The sequence below is a fragment of the Felis catus genome, chromosome D3 (genome assembly GCF_018350175.1).
Source record: "Felis catus isolate Fca126 chromosome D3, F.catus_Fca126_mat1.0, whole genome shotgun sequence".
Lineage (NCBI taxonomy): Eukaryota > Metazoa > Chordata > Mammalia > Carnivora > Felidae > Felis > Felis catus.
Genome location: NC_058379.1, coordinates 29268651 through 29290482, shown reverse-complemented (window position 1 = coordinate 29290482; position 21832 = coordinate 29268651). Strand labels below are relative to the sequence as shown.

At 54.0% G+C, this 21832-nt stretch overlaps 2 protein-coding genes across 3 annotated transcripts in view; one reads left to right on the top strand and one right to left on the bottom strand.

Moving 5' to 3' along the window:
- UBE2L3 (ubiquitin conjugating enzyme E2 L3) overlaps positions 1-3295 on the bottom strand; it is a 54796-nt gene extending 51501 nt beyond the window's left edge. The window contains exon 1 of one of the 2 annotated variants that reach the window (XM_019814934.3): positions 3148-3295. In XM_019814934.3, the coding sequence (XP_019670493.2) occupies positions 3148-3174 (27 nt within the window). In that variant the 5' untranslated portion in view covers positions 3175-3295. The remainder of the gene's footprint in view (positions 1-3147) is intronic. The other variant, XM_023241707.2, reaches the window with a different exon arrangement.
- An 8966-nt stretch (positions 3296-12261) lies between these two features.
- Positions 12262-17924, top strand: LOC101091053 (RIMS-binding protein 3A). The gene has a single exon (XM_019814344.3). It carries the CDS (start codon positions 12362-12364, stop codon positions 17444-17446), a length of 5085 nt encoding a protein of 1694 aa, XP_019669903.2. The 5' UTR covers positions 12262-12361; the 3' UTR covers positions 17447-17924.
- The last annotated feature ends 3908 nt before the right edge of the window (positions 17925-21832 follow it).

The window sequence follows — 21832 nt, the reverse complement described above, 5'->3', positions numbered from 1 at the left end:
TAGGGAGATTTAACATCTTCTCTCCCCACACTGGTCTGCTTGCTACTCCACCTCAGGTAATACTCAACCTATCTAAGCCTCATAATTCTCTCATCTGTAAAATAAAGATGATAATATGCTAACTTAAAGTGTTAACGGAAAATAATTTATGTAAATGATCTAGCACTTAAAAGTACTTAGGGGCGCCTGGGCTAAGCTTCCAGACTCTTTGATTTCTGCTCAGGTCATGATCTTGCAGTTTGTGAGTTCAAGCCCAGCATCCAGCTCTGTGCTGACGGTGCAGAGCCTGCTTGGGATTCTCTCTCCTCTCTCTGCCTCTCTCTCTCTCACTCTCCCTCTCAAAAATAAACACTAAAAAAATAAAAAATAAAATAAAATAAAGTACTTAATGTTACATTTTTTTTTTTAATTTTTTAAAATGCTTATATTTTGAGAGCGAGAGACAGAGCACGAGTTGGGGAGGGACAGAGAGAGAGGGAGACACAGAATCTGAAGCAGGCTCCAGGCTCTGAGCTGTCAGCACAGAGCCCAATACAGGGCTTGAATCCCCAAACTGTGAGATCATGACCTGAGCTGAAGTTGGATGCTTAACTGACTGAGCCACCCCAGGTGCTCCATACATGTTCTTTCTAAGCTCCAATTTTTGGAAACATAAAAATAATTTAAAAACCATAGGAACTCCCCTCTCAGAGCTCTGGAAGCCTGGGAACCCCAAATTAGGTCAACTTGGGTAGACTAGGGGATACCAAGATGAATTGGGTCAAGATTCCTGTCCTTAAGGAACTCAGAACTCTGTAGGAAAGGCAAGTTTAACACAAATGTGATTGGGACAAGTGCTCAAAGAGAAACATAAAGAAAGCACTGTGTTGGGGCGCCTGGGTGGCGCAGTCAGTTAAGCGTCCGACTTCAGCCAGGTCACGATCTCGCGGTCCGTGAGTTCGAGCCCCGCGTCAGGCTCTGGGCTGATGGCTCAGAGCCTGGAGCCTGTTTCCGATTCTGTGTCTCCCTCTCTCTCTGCCCCTCCCCCGTTCATGCTCTGTCTCTCTCTGTCCCAAAAATAAATAAACGTTGGAAAAAAAAAAAAAAAAAAGAAAGCACTGTGGTCACACAAAGGAGGAAACAACTTATTCTGAAGAGGTTTGGGGGAGAAGGCCTCACAGAGTAACTAGCATTGGAATTGGACCTAGAACTTCTATGAAAGGGAGGAGAGGCAAGGGGAAGGTAGCCTTTCTCAGGTAGATCAAACAGCATGTGCAAAGGACACCACATAGCAAGTAAGTAAGAAGAGCAGGGGGCTCTGGAGTCAGAACTTGAGTGAGGTCACAGCTCACCCTCCCTAGCTAGGAAAACTGGGGCAACCCAACGAATCCCTCAGCATTCCATTTTTTCACCTACAAAATGGGAATAATAATGTCTACTTTCAGGGAGGATTAAACATGATCATGAATGTGACGTACAGGGCAGCACAAAGTAAAAGCTTAAAAAAAAAAAGGTAGCTATTATGATTTGCAAGGGTAGTGGGAAAACAAGGGGCAGGAGGTGAGGCTAAACAGATTACTTTCAGCCAGCCTAGGAAGGGTCTTGCATGCCAAATAAGAAGTTAGGATTAACTGCTGAGGACTATAAAATCAGAGAGGTTTTCAATAGGAATGAAAGGATTAAAAACTTGCTTTAGAAAAAGAACTTTGGTGTCCAAGAAGGGGAGTCAGAAAAACTCAGTATGTACTTGGAAAAGCATCTGAGAGATGAGGGTATGGATTCAGGTAATTTCGGTAAGATTAGGAAGGAAGGCACACACTCAACTCTCTCTAAAGTAAAATCCACAAGGCTTAATGGGTGACTGCATTTGGGGAGAAGAGTACAGAAATAAGTGAATAACAGTCCTCTCATCTGGATGACTGGGTGAATGGTGGTGTCACCGCAGAAAAGAGATGAGAAGTTTGGAATCTGCTGACTGTTCTTTTGTGCCCACTTCTAACCCAGTTTTATGAAGTTAAACGTCGTCTCCAGCCCTTGCTGAACAAAAGAAATGTTCCCAGGGAGGGAGGGCCCAGAAGCTGTGACTCCAAGTTCAACGTCTAGTTCCAACAAGCACCGCTCTGCCCAAGAGGAATCCTAGTTCTTTATCTCCTCTCAGGAAATCAGCTCCTGCTCTTTTTTATTTCCGGCTCGATGCAACCCGGCAGCACTACCGGGGCGCCAGCTCACAAATCTTGGCGAGGTCGGCTCCGGAGGGCGCCGGCAAACATACTCGGGAAAGAACTAAGCCAGTTTAGCATCTGTAATCCTCTCCAAAGGAGCCACTTAACAAGAAGGCACCCGCTGCATTCAAGATACAAAGTACCAAGTTATTTTTATAAACTTTGGCCGGTTTGAGTTCGAACGATTGAAGCCAACCCCCACCCCCCAAAATGGCACTTTTGCTTCAGCAAGGAAAGGAGATCCGGATGACTAGAAGTGGTAGGTTGAAAAGGAGACCGGGAAGGAGAACCGCGCTGCAAATGCGGCCGACCCTACGCCTTCCTGGAGTTGGAACTTACCCGCTGTGTGACTCTGCAGTCACAAGGCGACAGTTTGCTAGGACCCAGCACAATTTCAAACGACCCACCAACAAACTGACCTAACTTTTGTCGCCCGACCTCCTCCTTCCTTCCCCAGCCCGAGCCTCCCGGCCTCCGGAGCTGCGACCCGGCCGAAAGGGGCACCAAACCCAGTGCGCTGCGGCCCAGGGCGGGGCGGCTCCGCGGCGCGGGCTCCCGGCCGGAGCTCCGGCGCTCAGGCCTTCCCCGCGGGCGCCCGGTTCGGGACCTCCCGGCCGGGCCCCCACATCAACACCGCTCTGGGTCCGGGAGGCCGCCGCCACTAGGAGGACCCTGCCCGGTTCCGGGCGGAGGACGGTGTGGACGCCCCGGGCCAGGCAGAGGGGCCAGCGGCAGCTCCCAGCGCGGCCTGACGCTCCCGCCCAGGCTGCGGCCTAGGCGGCCCCGTTAGCTCCCCCAGCCCGCGTGCGGTCCGGAGGGGCGGTGGGACCACGTAGAAGCGGGAGACCGAGCGGCGGCGCCCCGAGGAGTCCCAGCCCGCCGCGGGGACCCCGGGCCCGGAACGCCGCACCTTCCTGCCCGGCCGGCGCCGGAGAATGGCTTTTACCTTCATCAGCCTCCTGCTGGCCGCCATCTTGGATCTGGTGCTGCTACTTCCCCAGAATGCATCGCGGCCGGCCGGGCGACTGGAGCCCCCGCACTTCCTGGAGCGGGGGAGGGGCGGGCCGGGCACTCCCCGACGTGCGAAGTGCCTACTGTGTGCTGGCCACGGTGCTGGGTGAACACAGGTGAACGGGTCTGGCGGAAACCTTGCCTTTACGGGCTGTCCAATCGGATGGAAATTACAAAGCGTGCTTGGCACACAGTAGGCGCACAATAAATAATGGCTGCATAAAATAAGATCATTGAATAACCAAGATTATTTCGGACACTGATAAGTGCTGTGAAGAAAAGAAAACTGGGTGGTGGGAAAGTGACTCTGGAGACCTACTTTTCCAATGAAAGCCTCACTGAGGAAATAGTATTAATAACACTGGAACCTACAGAGCGCAGCTCCCCCCTCCAGTGCTTCATTTTCCTTAGTCTTTGAAACCACCCTGTAATATGGTTATCATTAACAGCCCATCTCACAGAAAAAGCAAAGAGAAGGCCAATGGTTTGCCCAAGGTCATGCAGCCAGCTAGGAGCAGAGGGTGAGCTGGCTCCAGGGCCAACGCTGGAAACTGAAGAATGGGATAGAGCAGCTGAGAGGCTGGGAGGAGATTGTTTCAAGCAGGAGAAAAGGCGCTGGCAAAGGCCATGTGGCTGTCTAGATGGCCAGAATGGAGTAAGAAGTATTAGAAGGAACAAGGGAGGCAGGTGGCAGACCGGACAGCCTTACAGGAACAGAAGGGATTTGGCTTTTCTTCTATGCTCTGTGAGAGACCTTTGATGGATGTGTGTAGCAGCCACCTAGTCAGATAAAATGTTTAAGGAAAGTACTATGATTGAAGAATGGGGAATGGAGGGGGATAAGCAGGGGAGTAGGGGCCATTTGGAAGCCTGCTGTAGCCAATCAGGCAAAAGTGATAGTGGTTGGGACCTAGGGTGTCAGTGTAGGCAAGGAAAAAGGTACCGTTTCAGTACACATTTAGGCCATGTGAAGGCATTTTTCTTCATTCTAAGAGCAGTGAGTTTCCCATGAAAGGGGAGAAGAAGAAAGAACTGGAGATTTTGTAGCCTGGAATGGAGCCGGCCTTCCTCACAGTGTCCTGGGAGCCCAGGTTTGATATGGGTTGGGAGGGACGAGATGACAAGCCTCATGCCATCAAGATTCTGTTTGCCTTTTATCTCTCCCCAGGTCTGGCACACAGTGGGTGTTCAATAAACATTCAGCAAATGTGTGAGGGACTCCATTAGCCACGTCCCTAGAGGCATGGGGGACTTGGAAGTCTGGCCCGGAGACTAACTCCATGATCATACTGTGTACACCGAACCTGGTGCTACATTGGCCCAGGTCAAAGAAAGACAGCTTTATTGGGAGCCTGCCCTGAAGAATTCCAAGGCAGTTGAAGAAGCACAGTGATTCCCTCAACCTGGACATGTGAAGCTGGCAATAGAAGGCGAGGTTCAGTGAGGGCAAATGAAAAAAGCTAGCCTTTGCTGCGGCATCTTCCTATTCCCTCACCATCACCTTGCAAGACGGCTCCCTTGCAGGTGAGTAGTGAAGGCTCCAAGCAGCAGAGTGCCACTGTTAAACAAGCATACAGAGAAATGTACCCAGTCCCAGTGGAAAAGGTACCTGGTCTTCGGGGCCCCTCTCCTACTCTAAAACCTTTATTTCTGCCCATGGCAAGCCTGGCTTCTGATCGTGCCAGCTCCTTTCCACTCAGCTAACTCATGTTCATTCGGACTTGGCCTTAGTGTCACTTCCCTGAGCCTTCCATTAAAAGTGGCCTCTTCCTCCTCTTCCACTCCTCCTCCTCCTCCTCCTCCTCCCAGACTCCAGGCCATTCTGGATACAACTTACCACATGCTGCTTCTTCTCCCAATCATCACAGGGTCCTGGATGCTCACCTGCTGGGTTCAGAGAGGTAGATAACAAGGTGGCACCTGCCCTCAAGCAGCTTGCAGCATCCTGGGGAGGCACCAAGGAAAACAACAGAATGTGGCAATGGTTTGGTGAAGTGTGGGAGCCCAGAGGAGAGGGCTGACAGTGGCCAAGGGAGGGGCCAGGGATGGAAGGAGCTCCGGGACAGGCTGACTGTATGCCCAGCACTGGGCACTGCACATTTATACCCACCACCAAGTTCATTGGCACCACAGAGCAGCGCTAAAATGTTCTGTTTCTCAAGGTAAGGAAACTGAGGCCCTGAGAATAGTAGCTCACCCTTCATCACCCATAGGAAGAGGGGCTCCAGAAGTTAGATTCTGATCTGGTTCATGCTGGTGAAGCTTTGCCTTGACCTCCTTCTGTTGGCCCAAAGCCTCATGTCCTACATTTCTCCCTTCCTAAGACCAGTGTTTCTGCCACACTATACCCCCTGCCTCTGCCCTTGCTACTTCCTTTGCCTGTAATGCCTTTGTCATTCCCTCCCCCCATACTACCTTGTCCATCTGGAAAGTGCTGATCATTCTTAAGGACTCAGCTTACCATGGTGGCTCACTTGGGTGACCTGTCAGCCTGCTGTGTGCTAGGCTCCCAAGAGTGCAAATGCACAAGTGTTCTTTTTTTTTTTTTTTAATGTTTATTTTTGAGAGAGAGAGACAGACACAGAGACAGAGAGAAACAGAGCATGAGCAAGGGAAGGGCAGAGAGAGAGGGAGACACGGAATCTGAAGCAGTCTCCAGGCTCAGAACTGTCAACACAGAGCCCAACATCGGGCTCGAACTCACAAACTGTGGGATCATGACCTGAGCTGAAGCTGGACATCCAACCGACTGAGCCACCTAGGCGCCCCACAAGTGTTCTATTGACTCCCCCAATGGCCCTCTGAGGTCAGAGCTGTTATCAGTCCCATTTACAAAAGAAAAAACTGAGGCTCAAGGGGTCAGTCAGCTTTTCAGCCCCCTGGCTGGTCAGAGGGTCAAGCCTGAGTCTGCTCTTGGACTGTGAGGGGGAAACCAAGGTCTGTTTGGGAGACTCAGCTGACCTAAAAGTCTCCTTCTTTCCCTTCTATTCTCCCTCTCAACCTCCCTCTTTCCTTCCATCCTTCCTTCAGTAAATCCCATTGGGGGTACTCTGTGCTTAATGAGTGAGGAAATTCACATGGTGTCTGGCCCTGCCTTGACCAGATTGGGTGCTCAACAAACATTTGAAGGACTGTCCCTGACCTAGAGCAATGGCCAAATGACAGGACAAAGGGTCTTGCCACTGGTGTCAGTAAGAAGTAGATCAGGACTTGTGCTTCAGGCTGCATAGGAAGGAGGGCAGCTGGAAAAGGTTCAGAGGAGAGAGAAGTGGAGACGGCAGAAAACAGAAGATAGGTCTGTCCCGGAAACAGTGGAGGGCTGGAACAGTGATGCTGTCAACAGTAATAGGGTCCTCAGGAAGCAGCAGACATTTGTCTGAAGGCTCAGGGATTACAATTACCCTCAGACTGCCAGAGCTCATGGGCCAGGCTATACTGGCACGAGTTCAGAGCCCAGACTTGGGTCACACAGGCCTAGGCCCAAGTCCTTATGTGACCCTGAGCAGTTTCCTCCTCTGGAGAGGACAGGGCCAGCCTCCGTGGCTAGTGAGGACTCATGGCCAAGGCCAGCCCAGCGTTCCGGGGAGCCCTAGCCAGAGAGCTAAAAGGTGGCACATGCTTGTGTGCCCAGGAGGGCATGGAGCAGGCCAGAGATGGCTTTAGGGCCTGGGAAGTGGGGGCAGACAACAGCACGGGCCCTCTCCAGGTACACAGCCCCATCCAGGAAGGGGCAGTCCTGGGGATTCCAGGCCTTCCTACAACTCAGAGTAAGAAGACCTGGCTGGGCCTCTGCTGAGTGACCCTTCCTCTCTGAGCTCCAGTTTCTCTCTAGGCAACTGAGGACTGGGACACGATTGCCAAGAATCAATGCCAGAAGAGTATGGGCATGACTTGAGCAGGGTGGGCATGGGAGAGAGCAGGTGTAGGCAGCCAGACCATAGAGGGCTGGGGGCTTTGCAAGGCCCTGCTGCCTGCAATCTGATCCCGAGGCAGCCCACCTGGGCTCTTAGGGAAGCCTGCTCTGGCAGAGGTCTTCACCCCATTGGCACCATAGCCCTCACTCACAGTCCCTGCCCACAATTAGAGCTCACTACACTCCTTTGCCATATCTATGTTTAACCTCAGGCTTTATCCCTTAGATTATAAGTTCCATGAGGACAGAAAGCACACCTGGCCTGTATGCCTCTGTCTTCTTCAGTCATGTATTTGTTGAGTACATACTATGTACTAGGCATTGTTCTAGACACGGAGGAGACATCAGAGAACAGATAGAAAACACATTCACCCAGGGGAGCCTGGCTGGCTCAGTCGAAAGAGCATGTGACTCTTGATCTTGGGATCATGAGTTAAAACCCCATGTTGGGTGTAGGGATTATTTAAATAAATAAACTTTAAAAAAAAGGTTTAAACTTAAACTTAAGTTTAAACTTAAAAAAAAAAGTTCGGGTGGCTTGATTGGTTAAGCATCCGACTCCTGATTTTGGCTCAGGTCATGATCTCAGGGTTGTGGGATCAAGCCCCATGTCAAGCACTGAGCTCAGCATGGAGCCTGCTTGAGATTCTCTCTCTCTCCCTCTCTCTCTGCACCCCCTATTTCTCTCTCTCTCTCTCTCTCTCTCTCTCTCTCTCTCTCTCTCTCTCTCAAAATAAAATAAACATTAAAAAAAATATATGGGGCACCTGGGTGGCTCAGTTGGTTAAGCATCAACTCTTGATTTTGGCTCAGGTCAGGATCTCACAGTTCGTGAGATCAAGCCCTGCATCGGGCTCCGCACTGATAATGCAGAGCCTGCTTGGGATTCTCTCTCCCTCTCTCTCTGCTCCTCTCCCTGCTCTCTCTCTCTCTCTCTTTCTCTCAAAATAAATACAATAAAAACATAATGAAAAATAAAAGGAAGGGAAAAAAAGAAAACGCACTGACCCAAAAACAAGGGATGTGGAGGGGAAGCTGGGGCTACAGGGGTCTGGAAGCTTAAAACCCTCCAGTGGTCTCTCTGGATGGAGCTGTCACCACTCACAAGGGACAGGCAAGCTCTGTAAAGCTCTGGGCATGGGTGGCAGAGCTGAAACAGGGCCAGGCCAGGCTGGCAGAGGAGGGATGTGAAGAGATTGCCCGGGATCCCATACACCATGACCTCATGGCCCAAAGGTCACAGACTGGTGCTGGGAGGAGAGGCAGCATGGAGTACAAGGCTAGTGATGTGGGGCAAACCAAGGTGAGGGGAACAGGTGCCTTCTCTCAGGGTCAGTAAAATCACTGGGTGTCAGGGCAATGTGTGTGCAGTTAATAGACAGGAGGGGCTCTAACCCAGAAGTTTTCAAACTTGCTTCTAGCAATATGCCTCTTTATTAAGCTAAAATCTTCCTTAGAACCTAAGTAATGATACTAACAGTTGGATGTGCTCTGTTGAAGCAAGTAGGGACAGTGTTTCCCATTTAGCTCTGGGCACATTCCCCCACCCCCAACAATCCTACAGTATTTCTCAGGAACCTTGGGGCCCTAAGGAACCCAGTTTGAAAACCACCCATGTAACCAATCTCTTTTATATTATAGACAAGAAAGCTGAGACCCAGAGAATGCAGCTACATGGTCCATGCTCTCCCTGAGCTCAGAGTTGATGGGGCTGACAGGCAGGTCACTGGACAATCACTGAACAATGTGATGAGTGTGGGGATGGCAGAAGCCTGGCACTGGGGAAGCCCTGGTTTGCTCAACCACATTCCAGAATGCCTCTGACATGCCACAGGTGGCGCCCGCCCAGGCAGCAGTTGGATGGTGACTGTAGAGTTCCCAGAGACTCATCCAAGGGTCCTCCTCCTTGGCAGCAGCCTACCTTCCTGACCTGATGGTACCACTCAAGGCTGCATCAAACATCCAGGCTGTGGAGCCCCACCCATTGCCCTGAAGTGACAATCCAGCTCTGCCGCAGCTGCCTATATGCCCTGGCAAGCCACCTTCTCCCACCAAGCCCCAGGTTCTCCTCTGTCAAACAGAACTGTAGTGGGGATTGCATGAAGAATCTCTACCTGTGGCTACCACATCCAGTGGCCCAGCACCAGTTGAAGGGTAGAGCTGTCTCTCCATCTTGCCTACCCACTTGACCCCCATATCCACCTTGTTTCTCAAAAAGAACATTAGGAATCGCCATTCTCTGTTTTCTTGCTACGTATCGTTGCCCAAAGGCATCTATCTCCCATGGCACACCAGTGGTTCAGAGGACCCATGTTTGAAAAACATGAGTATAGAGGCACTTGGGTGGCTCAGTCGGTTAAGCAACCAACCCTTGAGTTCGGCTCAGGTCATGATCTCACGGTTGTGAGATTGAGTGCACGTGTTAGGCTTCTCATTGAGCATGGAGCCTACTTGGGATTCTCTCTCCCTCTCTTTCTGCCACTCCCCTGCTCATTCTCTCTCTCAAAATAAATAAACATTTAAAAAAGAAAAAGAAAAACATAAGTATAGCAAAAAGTGTGGAGCCCACAGAACCACATGCTGAATGAACACAACATGTGCTTCTTTGAGCCTCTGTCTTCCTACCAGTGAGATGGGGCTAAGATCACCTGCCCACCTACCTGGAGACATAACTGTGTGAGTGAAAGGGCCTGAAACACAGAGAAGCCATAGATACCATAGACAGAGCCACTTGGTGCTGGAGCGGGAATAGCAAGGAGGGAGGAGCCAGATTTAAGTAGGGCTCCTGAGTTCCCAAGCCACACAGATGGCCCGGCCTAGAGAGGCTATGAACGCATGTATGTATGTGTGTCCCGCAGCTTTGGACCCCATCGACATCTCTAATGAGGTCTGATCCTCATTCCAGCCTAAAGCATCTGCCCAAAGCCCTGATAGGCATCCCAGAGCCTGGGGCTTCAGCCCTTGATGCCAGGTGGTACCTACATGTGAGAGGTAGTCAGGTTAGGTGGCCAGGTTGGGCAGTACCCTTTCTGCCCTTCCTGCCTGCCTGTCCCTGGGTCCCTATCCCTCCTTTCTGGAGAGGGATTTTTCACTTATTCCTTCTCTGAAACCACTCTGGGCAAGGACACTAATGTATATAAGATACATCCCTGCTCCAAATGGAAAGATACCAGGTAGGATGATCAGGGCTGTAGAGTTTTAGGGAGTCCAGACTCATCCCTAAGAGTCAGGTAAGCCTTCCTGGAGGAGGAACTGCTAAGCCGAAGCTACAGGACAAGACAAGGTTAGCAGCAGGTAAGTGGACAAAAACTCTTGATCCACTGGAGCTTGAGGTTTCCCATCTGTAAAATGGGTAGTTTAAATAATGAATGGCATGCATTTAGCACTGAGCATGGCACACAGTAGGTTCTTGATCTGCAATGGTCATTGCCGTTATTTTTGTGTTGGGCAATATAGGCATCCCAGGCAGGGGGGAACAACACATGCAAAGGCCCAGAGGCCTTTGAGGCAGGGGGATTCTTTAGGTCCTGGAAGAAGCTTGTGAGGGTCTAGGCCAACCCATAGATGGGACAATGGGAACTTACACAGACCTCGATGCAGCTCCTATTGCACACCTGGCCATCAGCTGACAGAGTCCTGGTGTCTCTCTAACCATGGAAGACTGGTGTTATCAATACATCCATTATGTAGAGGCCAGGAGAGGTGAAGTAACCAGCCATAGTCACTCAGGCAAAAAGTGGCAGAGCCTGGATGGATACCCAGGTCTCTGAGGTTTCCCATCTGCCATGAGTCATCTGGAGTGAGTCCTAGGGAGCACAAAGAGTACCTGTGCTGCCTTTACCATGGCAGCCCTGACTGGCTTCAGCCAAATCTTTGCTTGCAGACCTGTTTCTGTAGCTGCAAAAAAGGGACTGGGATTAGAATCAGTGAGCTGCCAAACAGAACCTTGCTCTGTTCTAGGCACTGAGTGCTCTTGCCTCATTGAATCCTCACAAACAGTAGAAATGGGTGCTCAGGGAGGTCAGGGAACTCTGGGAGGTCACACAACACAGAAAAGGGCTGCATTTATTTGCCCGTTTTACAGATGAGGACATGAAAGTGGCACAAGAAGCTGCAGGACTGTTTGACTCCAAAGGCGTGCCAGTCCTAACCATCTGACCACTTTGCCCCTTGGAGAGCCATGAAAAATTCTCTGGCCTTGCTGCATCCAGGGAGGGGGGATAGAGAGCCAGCTGGGCCCATAAGGATCTGTGACTTTACCTTTTGGAGAAGTAGGAAGCCCTGGACACTCCTGGACCAGATAAAAGGTAGGCTGGGCCCCCATGGCATCCCCATTTTCTCACCTTCCTCCCTGGCTGGCCCCCAACTCTGGGTTCTAAATGACCCTCTCTCCCTTTTGCATATGCAAAGTGTGAGACCCTGCCCTGGGAGAAAGAGCGGGGAGTGGTCTTCATAGCCATAACCCTGAGGTTGGGCAGCTGGAGTAAGAGTACCCACGGACTCTGGAGGCAGAATTTTCTAGGTTTCACTCCCTACTTAGCTACTTCTGGGCAGCGTGACCATGGAGAGGTCCTTATCGCTCAGAGTGTCCTTGCAAGATGATCGTAAAAATAAACCAAGAAAACATAGGCCAGGGCTTTGGATCTCCAAGGAGGCCTTCTCCCCTGTCTCAGCTGGCACCATGCCCAGACTATGGGCTCAAGACTTCTCATCTGTAAAATAGGCATAGGAAGTTTAAATAGATAATGCATGCGAATGTCCAGCACTTCCAGGGGTCCTTGGAAGGGTAGGTGCCTTGAGGGTGCAGACACCAGATGCATCCCCCAGTAGGGGTTCAGGGCTCACCCCCAAGTTTGAGGGCATTCTTTTGTGTTTCCCAGCCATTTAGCCCAAACAGGTCAGCTGAACCCATGACAGAGCCAGGCGCGATCTACCCACACCCCATCCTGATTTTGACCCATACATGGAGCCCAGAGCAGTAGCCCAGGCTTCCCACAGTGCCAGTTGGCCTGAAAGAGATTGTACGGTGTCTGGGAGAGTATCCCCAGGGGCGGGGGGGTGGGGGGGGGGAGGGTCACAAAGGACCTGGCACCAGGAACAGGGAAAGGCCTGGGATCACAGAGACCCCTGGGCATCCCAGAAAGGTCATGGGCTGCGTTGAGCAGGGGTGTCTGGAGGCCAGCCGCCTCACAGGCAGCCCAGAAAGGAGATCAGGCTAGTGCATCCGCGCCAGAGGATGGGGGAACACGCTCAGAGGCGGAAGGGGCGCGCGGAAACCCCCATGGGAAGCCGGAAGGGGCACGCGGGGCGGTTGGCCGCAGCGGGGGCGGCGGCCGTTGGAGAGCAGCGGCCTGGGCCAGGCGAGGTCTGGCGTCTGGCCAGGCCCGGGGCCACCATGACCAAGGACTCGCCCAGCCCTTTGGGCAGCGGCCGCGCGACACCCAAGAAGCCGGGTAGTCCGGGTCCATCGGCGGCGGTGCTGGAGGAGCAAAGGCGGGAGCTGGAGAGGCTGCGGGCGGAGCTGGAGGCAGAGCGGGCGCGCGGACGCGCGGCGACGCAGCGCTTCGCGTCCCAGGCGCGCCAGCTGCGGGAGGCGGCCGAGCGGGAGAGGCAGCAGCTGGTTGACCATCTGCGCTCCAAGTGGGAGGCTCAGCACGACCGGGAGCTGCGGCAGCTGCAGGAGGACATGCTGCGGGAGCGTGAGGCCGAGATTCGGCAGCTGCTGCGCTGGAAGGAGGCCGAGATGCGGCAGCTGCGGCAGCTGCTGCACCGCGAGCGCGACGGCGTCATGCGCCAGGCCCGGGAGCTGCAGCGCCAGCTGGCAGAGGAGTTAGTGAACCGTGGCTACTGTGGCCGCGCGGGGGCGCCCGACGTCGCTGCTGCTCAGTGCCGCTGTCGCCTGCAGGAAGTGCTGGCACAGCTTCGCTGGGACACCGACGGCGAGCAGGCCTCGCGCATCCGACACCTGCAGGCGGCGCTCGACGTGGAGCGCCGGCTCTTTCTCAAGTACATCCTACAGCACTTCCGCTGGCATCCCGCTTTGCCCGTCTCCCCCGACCCCCAAGCCGTGCATTCTTCGGAAGAGCCGCCCCTCCATACCGCTGGCAACTCCCCCGGGCCCCCAAAGTCCGTCTGTAAACTCGAATCCTTGAATACTGACAGCCTGAGCGCTGGCATCCGCCTGCGCTCCCGCTCCCTAGACGTGGTGCCAGCCAGGTGCTCCAGCTCCCCAGACAGCCTGCTCCACACGCCGCGCTCCTGCTCTCTCGATTCTTTGGCACCAGCACGTTCCCGCTATCTCGACAGCACCCTCAGTTGCCCCAAAGCCCCCGAATCCAAGAAGCCGGCCTCCTGGCCAGACACCCCCATCTTAGGCTCCTCGAGTCCTCCGCCCCCGCTACTCCCACCACCGCCACCGACATCGAAGCACAGGAGACCTAGTGACCCTCTAGGAGAGGACTCCGGGAGCCAGCCCTGCGAGGCCCTGACTCTCTCGCCGCCGGATCTGGACTACCAGGAGCTGGTGAAGCAGAACTCGGAACTGTCAGAGGCGTTGCAGGTGCTGGCACGCCGCTGCTCGGGACTGTGGGAGGAGAACGTGCAGCTGTGGCGCGCAGGTTTCCAGGACAAGTCCGACGAGAAGGTGAAGCGGCTCAAGGTGAAGCACGCGGAGCTTGCAGGCCTCGCGAGGCGCCTAGAGGACCGGGCCCGAAAGCTGCAAGAAACCAACCTGCGGGCTGTGAGCGCGCCTGTGCCAGGCGAGAGCCGCGCTGGCCTGGAACTGTGCCAGGCCTTTGCCCGCCAGCGCGCGCGGGACTTGTCGGAGCAGGCAAGCGAGCTGCTGGCCAAGGACAAGCAGATCGAAGAGCTGCGGCTGGAGTACCACTTGCTGCAAGCTCGCGTCGCCTCAGGCATGAATAGTGTCCCGCACCCTGGCGGGGGTGCTGCCCAAGCCCAGTGGCTCAACATCAGTGAGTTGGACCGGCTGCAGCGCGAGTCCCAGCGGGAGGTGCTCCGCCTGCAGAGACAGTTGACGATGCAGCAGTCCACCGGCTGCGCCCGAGCTGAGGCGGACGGCGAGAGCGCACCCTTCGAGGAGGCGCGGCGCCAGGTGCAGGCACTGGAGCTGGAGCTGGGCGCCCAGGCGGCCGCGGCACGGCGCCGCGGCGAGGAGGGTGAAGCGCAGCTGCGGGCGGCGCTACGCGAGGAAGCCTGGCTGGCGCAGAAGAACGCGCGGTTGCAGGCTCAGGCCGACTGGACGCGGAAGGTGGCGGCGGAAAACAGCGATGTGCGCGGGCAGCTGGGCTGCGCGTGCCAGGAGCGCGACGCCGCCGGCATGCTGGCGGAGCAGCTGCTACAGCAGGCTGCGCGCCGGCAGGACAAGCAGCAACAGCTGCAGCACGACCTGCAGAAGGCCCTGCGAGATCTCCAGGCTGCTAGGGAGGAGATGCTGGCGCTGCAGTGTCAGACTGGTTACCTTCCCCAGGAATCCCGGGAGGCCCCCCAAGTCCCGGAGGCTCAAGTCAGAGATAGTGGAAGGACCAAGTTCCAGCTGGCGCCTGAAGAGCAAGCAGCTTCACAGCCCAGTGCAGACAAACAGGGAAATCAGGAAGCTTCTCAGCTGGAAAGTCCAATTGCTATCAGGGAGCCAGCCAGTGACCCTCAAGTGCCAGACAGAGTCCCAGCCAGCGGACCTCTGGACTCCAGGTCCCTAGCCAAGAAAACTAGCTCCCAGTCGAATTCTCCCTCTGAGTTGGAGTCCATATGGACCACGGTGCCATCTTGTCCTCCTCTGGATATGGACACAGCCAGCGAGGTGGAGGATCTGGAGCCTGACGGTGTGTCCTCTACCTTGGAAGCGAGGAGCTCAGAGGCCCCCCTGACCCCTAAGCTCAAGATCTTCCTGGCTCGGTATAGCTACAATCCTTTTAAGGGGCCTAATGAACATCCTGAGAGTGAACTGCCCTTCACAGCTGGAGATTATGTGTATGTTTTGGGGGACATGGATGAAGATGGATTTTATGAAGGGGAGCTTGAGGATGGCCGGCGGGGGCTGGTGCCCTCCAACCTGGTGGAGCAGATTCCAGACAGTGACATCCTGGGCCGCCAGTCCCCCAAGTCCCCTGACTTCAGCCCTACTCGACTCCTAGGTAGACACAGCAAGTTTTTGAAAGAAGACACTGGTCACAGCTTGTTGCCTGGGAAAGCCCAGGGAGCTATGGACAAGGGGACATGCCAGATGGTGAGGGCAGGCTCCAAGACAGAAGTGGCAATAGAGATCTCAGATGCCAAGAGAGAAGAAGACAGCTGGCTGGGCTCGCTGCAGTATGGGGAGGAGAAGGGCTTCTCTAGACCCCTTCTGGGGGCCACAGGGGCTTTTGGCATGGCTCCCATGCAACTACACCTGCAGAGTGTTGCAGCCACATCAGCCAAGATTACCTGGGTCTACAGCAGCAGCAACCACCCCCACATGGTATACCTCAATGACCAGGAGCATGCCCTGACCCCAGCAGGTGTGTGCTGCTACACCTTCCACAGCCTGCATCCTAGCACACGGTACCGGGCACGAGTGGAGGTGCAGCTGCCATGGGACTTGCTGCAGGTGCACTGGGAAACAACGTCCTCCACCATCACCTTTGACACACCACTGGCAGGACCTCCTCACCCTCCTCTGGATGTGCTGGTGGAGCGCCATGCTTCACCAGGCAGCCTAGTGGTCAGCTGGCTCCCTGTAACCATCCACTCTGCTGGGTCATCCAACGGAGTCCAGGTCACTGGCTATGCTGTGTATGCTGATGGGTTCAAGGTTGCAGAGGTTGCTGATGCCACTGCTGGGAGCACCCTGTTGGAATTTTCCCAGCTCCACCTGCCCCTGATGTGCCAGAATGTCTCTGTGAGAACCATGTCGCTTTGTGGTGAGTCCCTGGATTCAGTGCCAGCCCAGATCCCTCATGACTGTTTCACCTGTCACCAATTGCCAGAGACTTCTTCCTTTAGCTACACCTGTGGTGACCTGTCTACCTGCAGAGTCACAGTCCCTGTCCATCCTCAGAGGCTGGCACTGGCTCCCCTGAGTGCTAAAGCCAGCCCCCACACTCCTGGAAGCTGCAGGGAGCCCCAGGTCGAGTTTCTAGAAGCATTCCCTGAAGAACCCTCAAGGAGGCAGTCCCCGATGTGCAACCTGAGTTCAGAGGGAGAATGTGCAAGTGTGGGGTCTGGCAGCCAACCCCAGGGGCCTATAGGGGCCCAGGAGGTCTGCAGAAAGGACTTGCTCTTTCAGAAGAGTTCCCCAAACCACAGACCACCTCTGCTCAGTGGACAGTCTAGGGGAGAAGAAAACTGCTACTGGCACATGGGTGCCAGAAAAAGCCATGCTTCGGGAGTCGTCCATCTGTTCCCAGAGTTTGGGCTTGAGAAGCAACCATATCAGGAAAAGGCTGCTTTTGAAAAGGTCCTTAGGCAGAAGCAAGATACCGATGTGTTTGCCCCTCCCCAGCTGGACACCAGCCAACCATATGTGTCTGACTTCCACAACATTTTGCAGGAGGAGGAGGCAGTGCACGTCAATCTGTGGGGCCCAGAGAGGCGAGAGCAGAGAAAGGAGTTTAGGACCCAGAACGGGAGCTGTCAGGCTCTGGGGAGCAAGAGAGAGTGCCAGCTCCTGGAGCCCAGCCCAGCACATTGTCCAGCTCCATCCAGCAAAGTCATTAAGATGTTCAGGGGTGGCCCCTCACCACTGGGGACAGAGGTGGACACTTTGGCCAGGGTCTTTGTGGCCCTCTTTGATTATGACCCCCTGGTGATGTCTGCCAACCCCAAGGTTGCAGAGGAGGAGCTAGCCTTCCAGAAAGGGCAGCTGCTAAGAGTGTGGGGCTCTCAGGACCCTTGTGGCTTCTACCATGGTGAATGCAATGGGCAAGTGGGCAACATACCTGGGCATCTGGTGGCCGAGGTAAAGGTAGGCACAGAGCAGGCTGATGGGATGTGGCATTTGCCAGCACAAGGGCACCTGTCCTCTGTGGCCCACCTCGATGACTTTGGGGGGCTCACCAGCCCCCAAGGCTCCTTTCCTATGCCCCAAGGGAACCCCTGGAGGTCACCACTGTGGACTCCAACAACCATGATGACAGCTTTGGACTATGACCCCAAGGATGGGCGAGCAGGGGGCCAGGTGAAGGACAAGCTGTCACTGAGGGCAGGGGATATGGTCATGGTCTATGGGCCTGTGGATGACAAGGGATTCTATTATGGGGAGTCAGGTGGTCACAGGGGCCTGGTCCCAGCCCACCTGCTGGATCACCTTCCCCTCCATGGAAAGTGAGCAAGGCTCCTGCCGGGGTAGTGGTCTCTGGCCACCCACACCCCGCCAGAGGAGAAGCGAGAACTGGGACCCTAACTCCAGCATCCCTCCTCGACTCTGTGAGCAGCACTTGCTCAGAATGTCACTGTGAGAAATTGACACCAGTCCCCAGGAGTCCCCTGGCCTCTGAGAGGAGCAGGGCTTCAGTCTGAACTGAGCTGTTCCCAAAAGAAAACAGAACAAGCAGCCCACGAGAGTCTGACAGACTGTTTTGGAGTTGTCAGTGACTATGACAGGTATTTGGAGAAGGGCCTTTTTCTGTGCTCAGTATGCATTTTCTCTAGGAGTTTCTTTAGAAGTGTCCTCATCCATTGCGTTGTATGAAAGTCTCAAGAAAAGCCTGCCTCTTAAAAAAAAAAAAAAAGTGACCAGAATGTTATTTTTCTATCTTATGTTCAACCCCTCATTAAAATGTTCATAGAAAAAAGAAAAATAATACTTCAGAAGTAAAAGCACAACCAAGGGAAACACAAATATACCTCTCTTCCCCTCTCTCTTCTGTCCAGGGGTCCTGCAATGGCTGCAGACATGTGTTCCCAGCTGGGGAGGGCACCTCCTTATTCTTTGGAGGGGGCTTAGCTTACGGTCTTCTGGCAGGACTATACAGGTGTCAAGCCAAGAACCAGGGCTGAGAAGCAGGGCCCCAATGGCTCAACGAGGTTGACATTTCCCACAGGCTTCCCTGCATGTGGCCTGTGTCCCTGGGTGCCAGCCTTTATGGAGAGTGGGATCAGTGTCTCCCGATTGGGGATCCCACTCTGCATGGTGTTAGTAATTGCCCCCTTTCCCCAGGGCTTCTCTCTGGGAGGGTGTTTCTATATTTACCCCATCTTTTTTTAAATTTTTTTTTTCAACGTTTATTTATTTTTGGGACAGAGAGAGACAGAGCATGAATGGGGGAGGGGCAGAGAGAGAGGGAGACACAGAATCGGAAACAGGCTCCAGGCTCTGAGCCATCAGCCCAGAGCCCGATGCGGGGCTCGAACTCACGGACTGCGAGATCGTGACCTGGCTGAAGTCGGACGCTCAACCGACTGCGCCACCCAGGCGCCCCTATTTACCCCATCTTGTAGAAGAGACTCTGAGGCTCAGGGGGTCCCCTCTTGTCAGGTGACACAGCTGAAAAGCTGTTTCCTCCCACAGTCTTCCTGGCTCTCCCTCTAGGAGAGCGAGAATGAAGGGTGGTCTTCATCCTTCTCTGCCTTTTTTATAAAGTTTTATTTAAGTAATCTCTATACCCAATATTGGGCTGGAAATCACAACCCCGAGATCAAGAGTTGCATGTTCTTCCTACTGAGCCAGCCAGATGCCCCCATCCTTCTCTGCTTCTGTTTGATACTCTTTTGTTTCCCTGAGTACAGCAATGATGTCAAAGGAAGGGCACTGGGTGCAGGAGGAAATGACCAGAAGCATTTCTGGGCATGCGAAGGATTGGAGCCACTAGCAGTTTCCTTGGGGAGTTGGCAAATTAGGTCCGGAGGGTTCCACCATCTGTCTCAGGGGCTGAAGGCAGGAATTAGGAAAGAGCGGGCCCAGGGGTTGTCTCAACCTGACACACAGCTGCCTTATCCTCAGAAAACACAGGAATGTGGCAGCTGTGGTGTGCACACACACCACTCATGAGTGGAAGGCTCCGCTCCAGGTCTCAGGCTGGGAAGGAAACTGTTCCTTGTTCCCCATCGACAGGGGAGGTAAATCATCCCTTCTCATGTTTATATCCACCCATTTTACAGTGAGAAGGCATGCTCAGAACGCCCTGCAGCTAGCCTGTGGAGGCAACCCAGACGGATTCACAATTTGTTTTTAATTCTGATAAAATATACATAACAAAATTTACCATCTCGACCATTTTTTATTTTTATTAATTTTTTAAAAGTTTCTTTATTTGGAGGCACCTGGGTAGCTCAGTTGGTTAGGCTTCCAATTCTAGATTTCCACTCAGGTCATGATCTCATGGTCCGTGAGATGGAGCCCCACATCCAGCTCTGCACTGGCAGTGTGGAACCTGCTTGGGATTCTCTCCCCCTCTCTCTCTGCCCCTCCCCAGCTCGAACGGTCAGCAGGGACAGCAGAAGCAAAGGCCCAGAGGCATGAGAATAATGAGTGATTGAATATTTGGGGGAAACTCAGGGAGCAGGAGAAAGAGACTGGGACAGGTACCTATCCTCTGGTGAAGGCCCCCTCTCCTGGAAGGGCTTCAAAGTCCCTGGGAACTTCCTGCTTCCGCCACCAGGGGGCAGCCTGGGTGAACCAAGCGTTGTTCCCCAGGGACTGTACACCTGGGCAGACCTGCCTGGGCCCACACCTGCCTTCTCAGGCCCTGTGCCCTGGTGTCAGGGTAAGCAGAAATGTCTCTTTGAACCGGAAGGCCTTGGATTCAGGCCCCACCTATCCCTGTTCTCTCCCTCCCCTCTCCCCAATACACCCAGAGGAGCCCCTCCTCCCTACCGCCAACAGTTGTCCTTCTGGGCACCCCAGTGTCAGGCTTGGCAGGTCTGACACCTGGCCATAGGAAGGCCTTACTCTTCAGAACTCTTTTCACAGTCCTGTTCCTACAAATCCTAGTTTCCTTGAAGCCACAGGAAGTTTTAGTGAGTGAATAAAGAAGTTCAAGCCCTGGTGGCCTGGAGGGGGCAGGGTCAGGGAGTGGTGGAACAGCTGGGCTCAGAAACCCAGCCAGCTAGGTCCAAACCCTGGCCTGCCAGCAGACAGCTGGAAGGCTTGTCTGAGCCTCAGTTTCTTCATCTTTTTTTGAAGGCTATTTTTTAAATTAAATATATATATTTTTAATGTTTGTTTATTTTGAGAAAGAGCACAGCAGAGGAGAGGCAGAGAGAGAGGGAGAGAGAGAATCCTAAGCAGACTCCTCACTGTCAGCACAGAGCCCGATGCAGGGCTCAAACTCACAAACCTCAAGATCACGACCTGAGCCCAAATCAAGAGTCAGACGCTTGACCGACTGAGCCACCCAGGTGCCCCAGTTTCTTCATCTTTGGCAGGGCTGGGAGTGAGGGCAAGTGGTTGTCTTGAGCAGATCATGTGTACAGAGCTCTCAGCCCAGGGTCAGGACCCAAAGGAAGACCAAGAAAGCTGGTAAGGACACAGGTTGCAGGGGCAGATGGGGCTGGGTCCAGCTTGCTTCCTGCAAGGGCCCTGAGAACCTGAAGACTTGGAACAGAGGCACAGGAAGGCCACGCGGGTCTAACGAGGTGGGTAGGCTAGGAAGGAGCAGGTGCCTGGTTGTGGCCTGCCCTGGGGCCCCTCCCCAACTGACCAGACCACCTGGAGGCCCAAAGCCTGCCCAGGCCTGCTCAGGAGGGGATGGAGGATGGAAAGCCCAGCTGGCCAGAGGGCAGAGGAGCCTAAGGAGTGGGCAAAGGGGCAGCATCCAGGGAGCCTGGAAAGTTCTGGAGCAAGGGTCACCAAGCCTGTCCTGGTGCTGTCCACTTCTGCCCAGGGGCCTCTGGTCAGGGCAAGTCTCAGCACCTCACCAGCCCTCCCCCCATGGAGGAAAGGCTTTCAGTTATTTCTCATCAGAGACCTTGTTTCTTGCTCCCACTCCCCACAACATGGTTATGGGTTATCCCATTTCACATGTTAAAAGAGAGACCCAGTGGCAAGAGAATAGCAACTGCCACAAAAACAGCATGAGGACACCCAAAGGACTCCTTTTAGCCTTTCCCAAGGCCCATCTGCCATAGGGACCCCTGTCCTGCCTGAGCCCCCTGGAACTAGTCCGTCCCTCCCCCTTTACCTATTGGTGACCTGCTCCCTCTAGCCCTTTGTCACTGTGAATTTTCAAAGTATCAGGACTCAATTAAAAAAAAAAAAAAAACTCAAAGATACTTCTGAGGCCCATTTTAAGCTCATTCCACCTTTTGGTCACACCCCCTTCTGCCTATCTCACCCCAGTGGAAGTCCGATGGGTGGGGGTATGTGGGAGATCAGAGGTTCCACCTAAGGTCTTGTGAAACCAGGTGGAGCTGCCTCCAGGAAGCAGGGCATGAAGGCTTCCTGGGGCCATGGTGGCACTATTGACACCTCATCTGGCCCCACAGGTGCAGTCAGCCTCTGAGCTCAACCCCAGCTGTCCCTGTCCCAGGAGGTGGGTGGGTCTGCAATGGGTCTACTCTGGGCTGCAATATCCAGTATTTGCAAGTTCCCCCTGTCTCAAAAGCCCTGGCATCTGATACCTGGCTATAGGCCTGTGTACCTGAACCCCCAGGTGAACTCTCTTCAAATCTTCTGGTAACTGACCACCTGGCAGGCTAGTACTTGCCTGCCTGAAACTCTAGGACATTGACCTCAGCCTGGGAGACCCCACTGGCCACACCCCTTGAGCAGAGT

Coding starts and splice junctions, on each gene's coding strand:
- LOC101091053 (XM_019814344.3), top strand. CDS start 12,362: ATGGGGGAACACGCTCAGAGGCGGAAGGGGCGCGCGGAAACCCCCATG.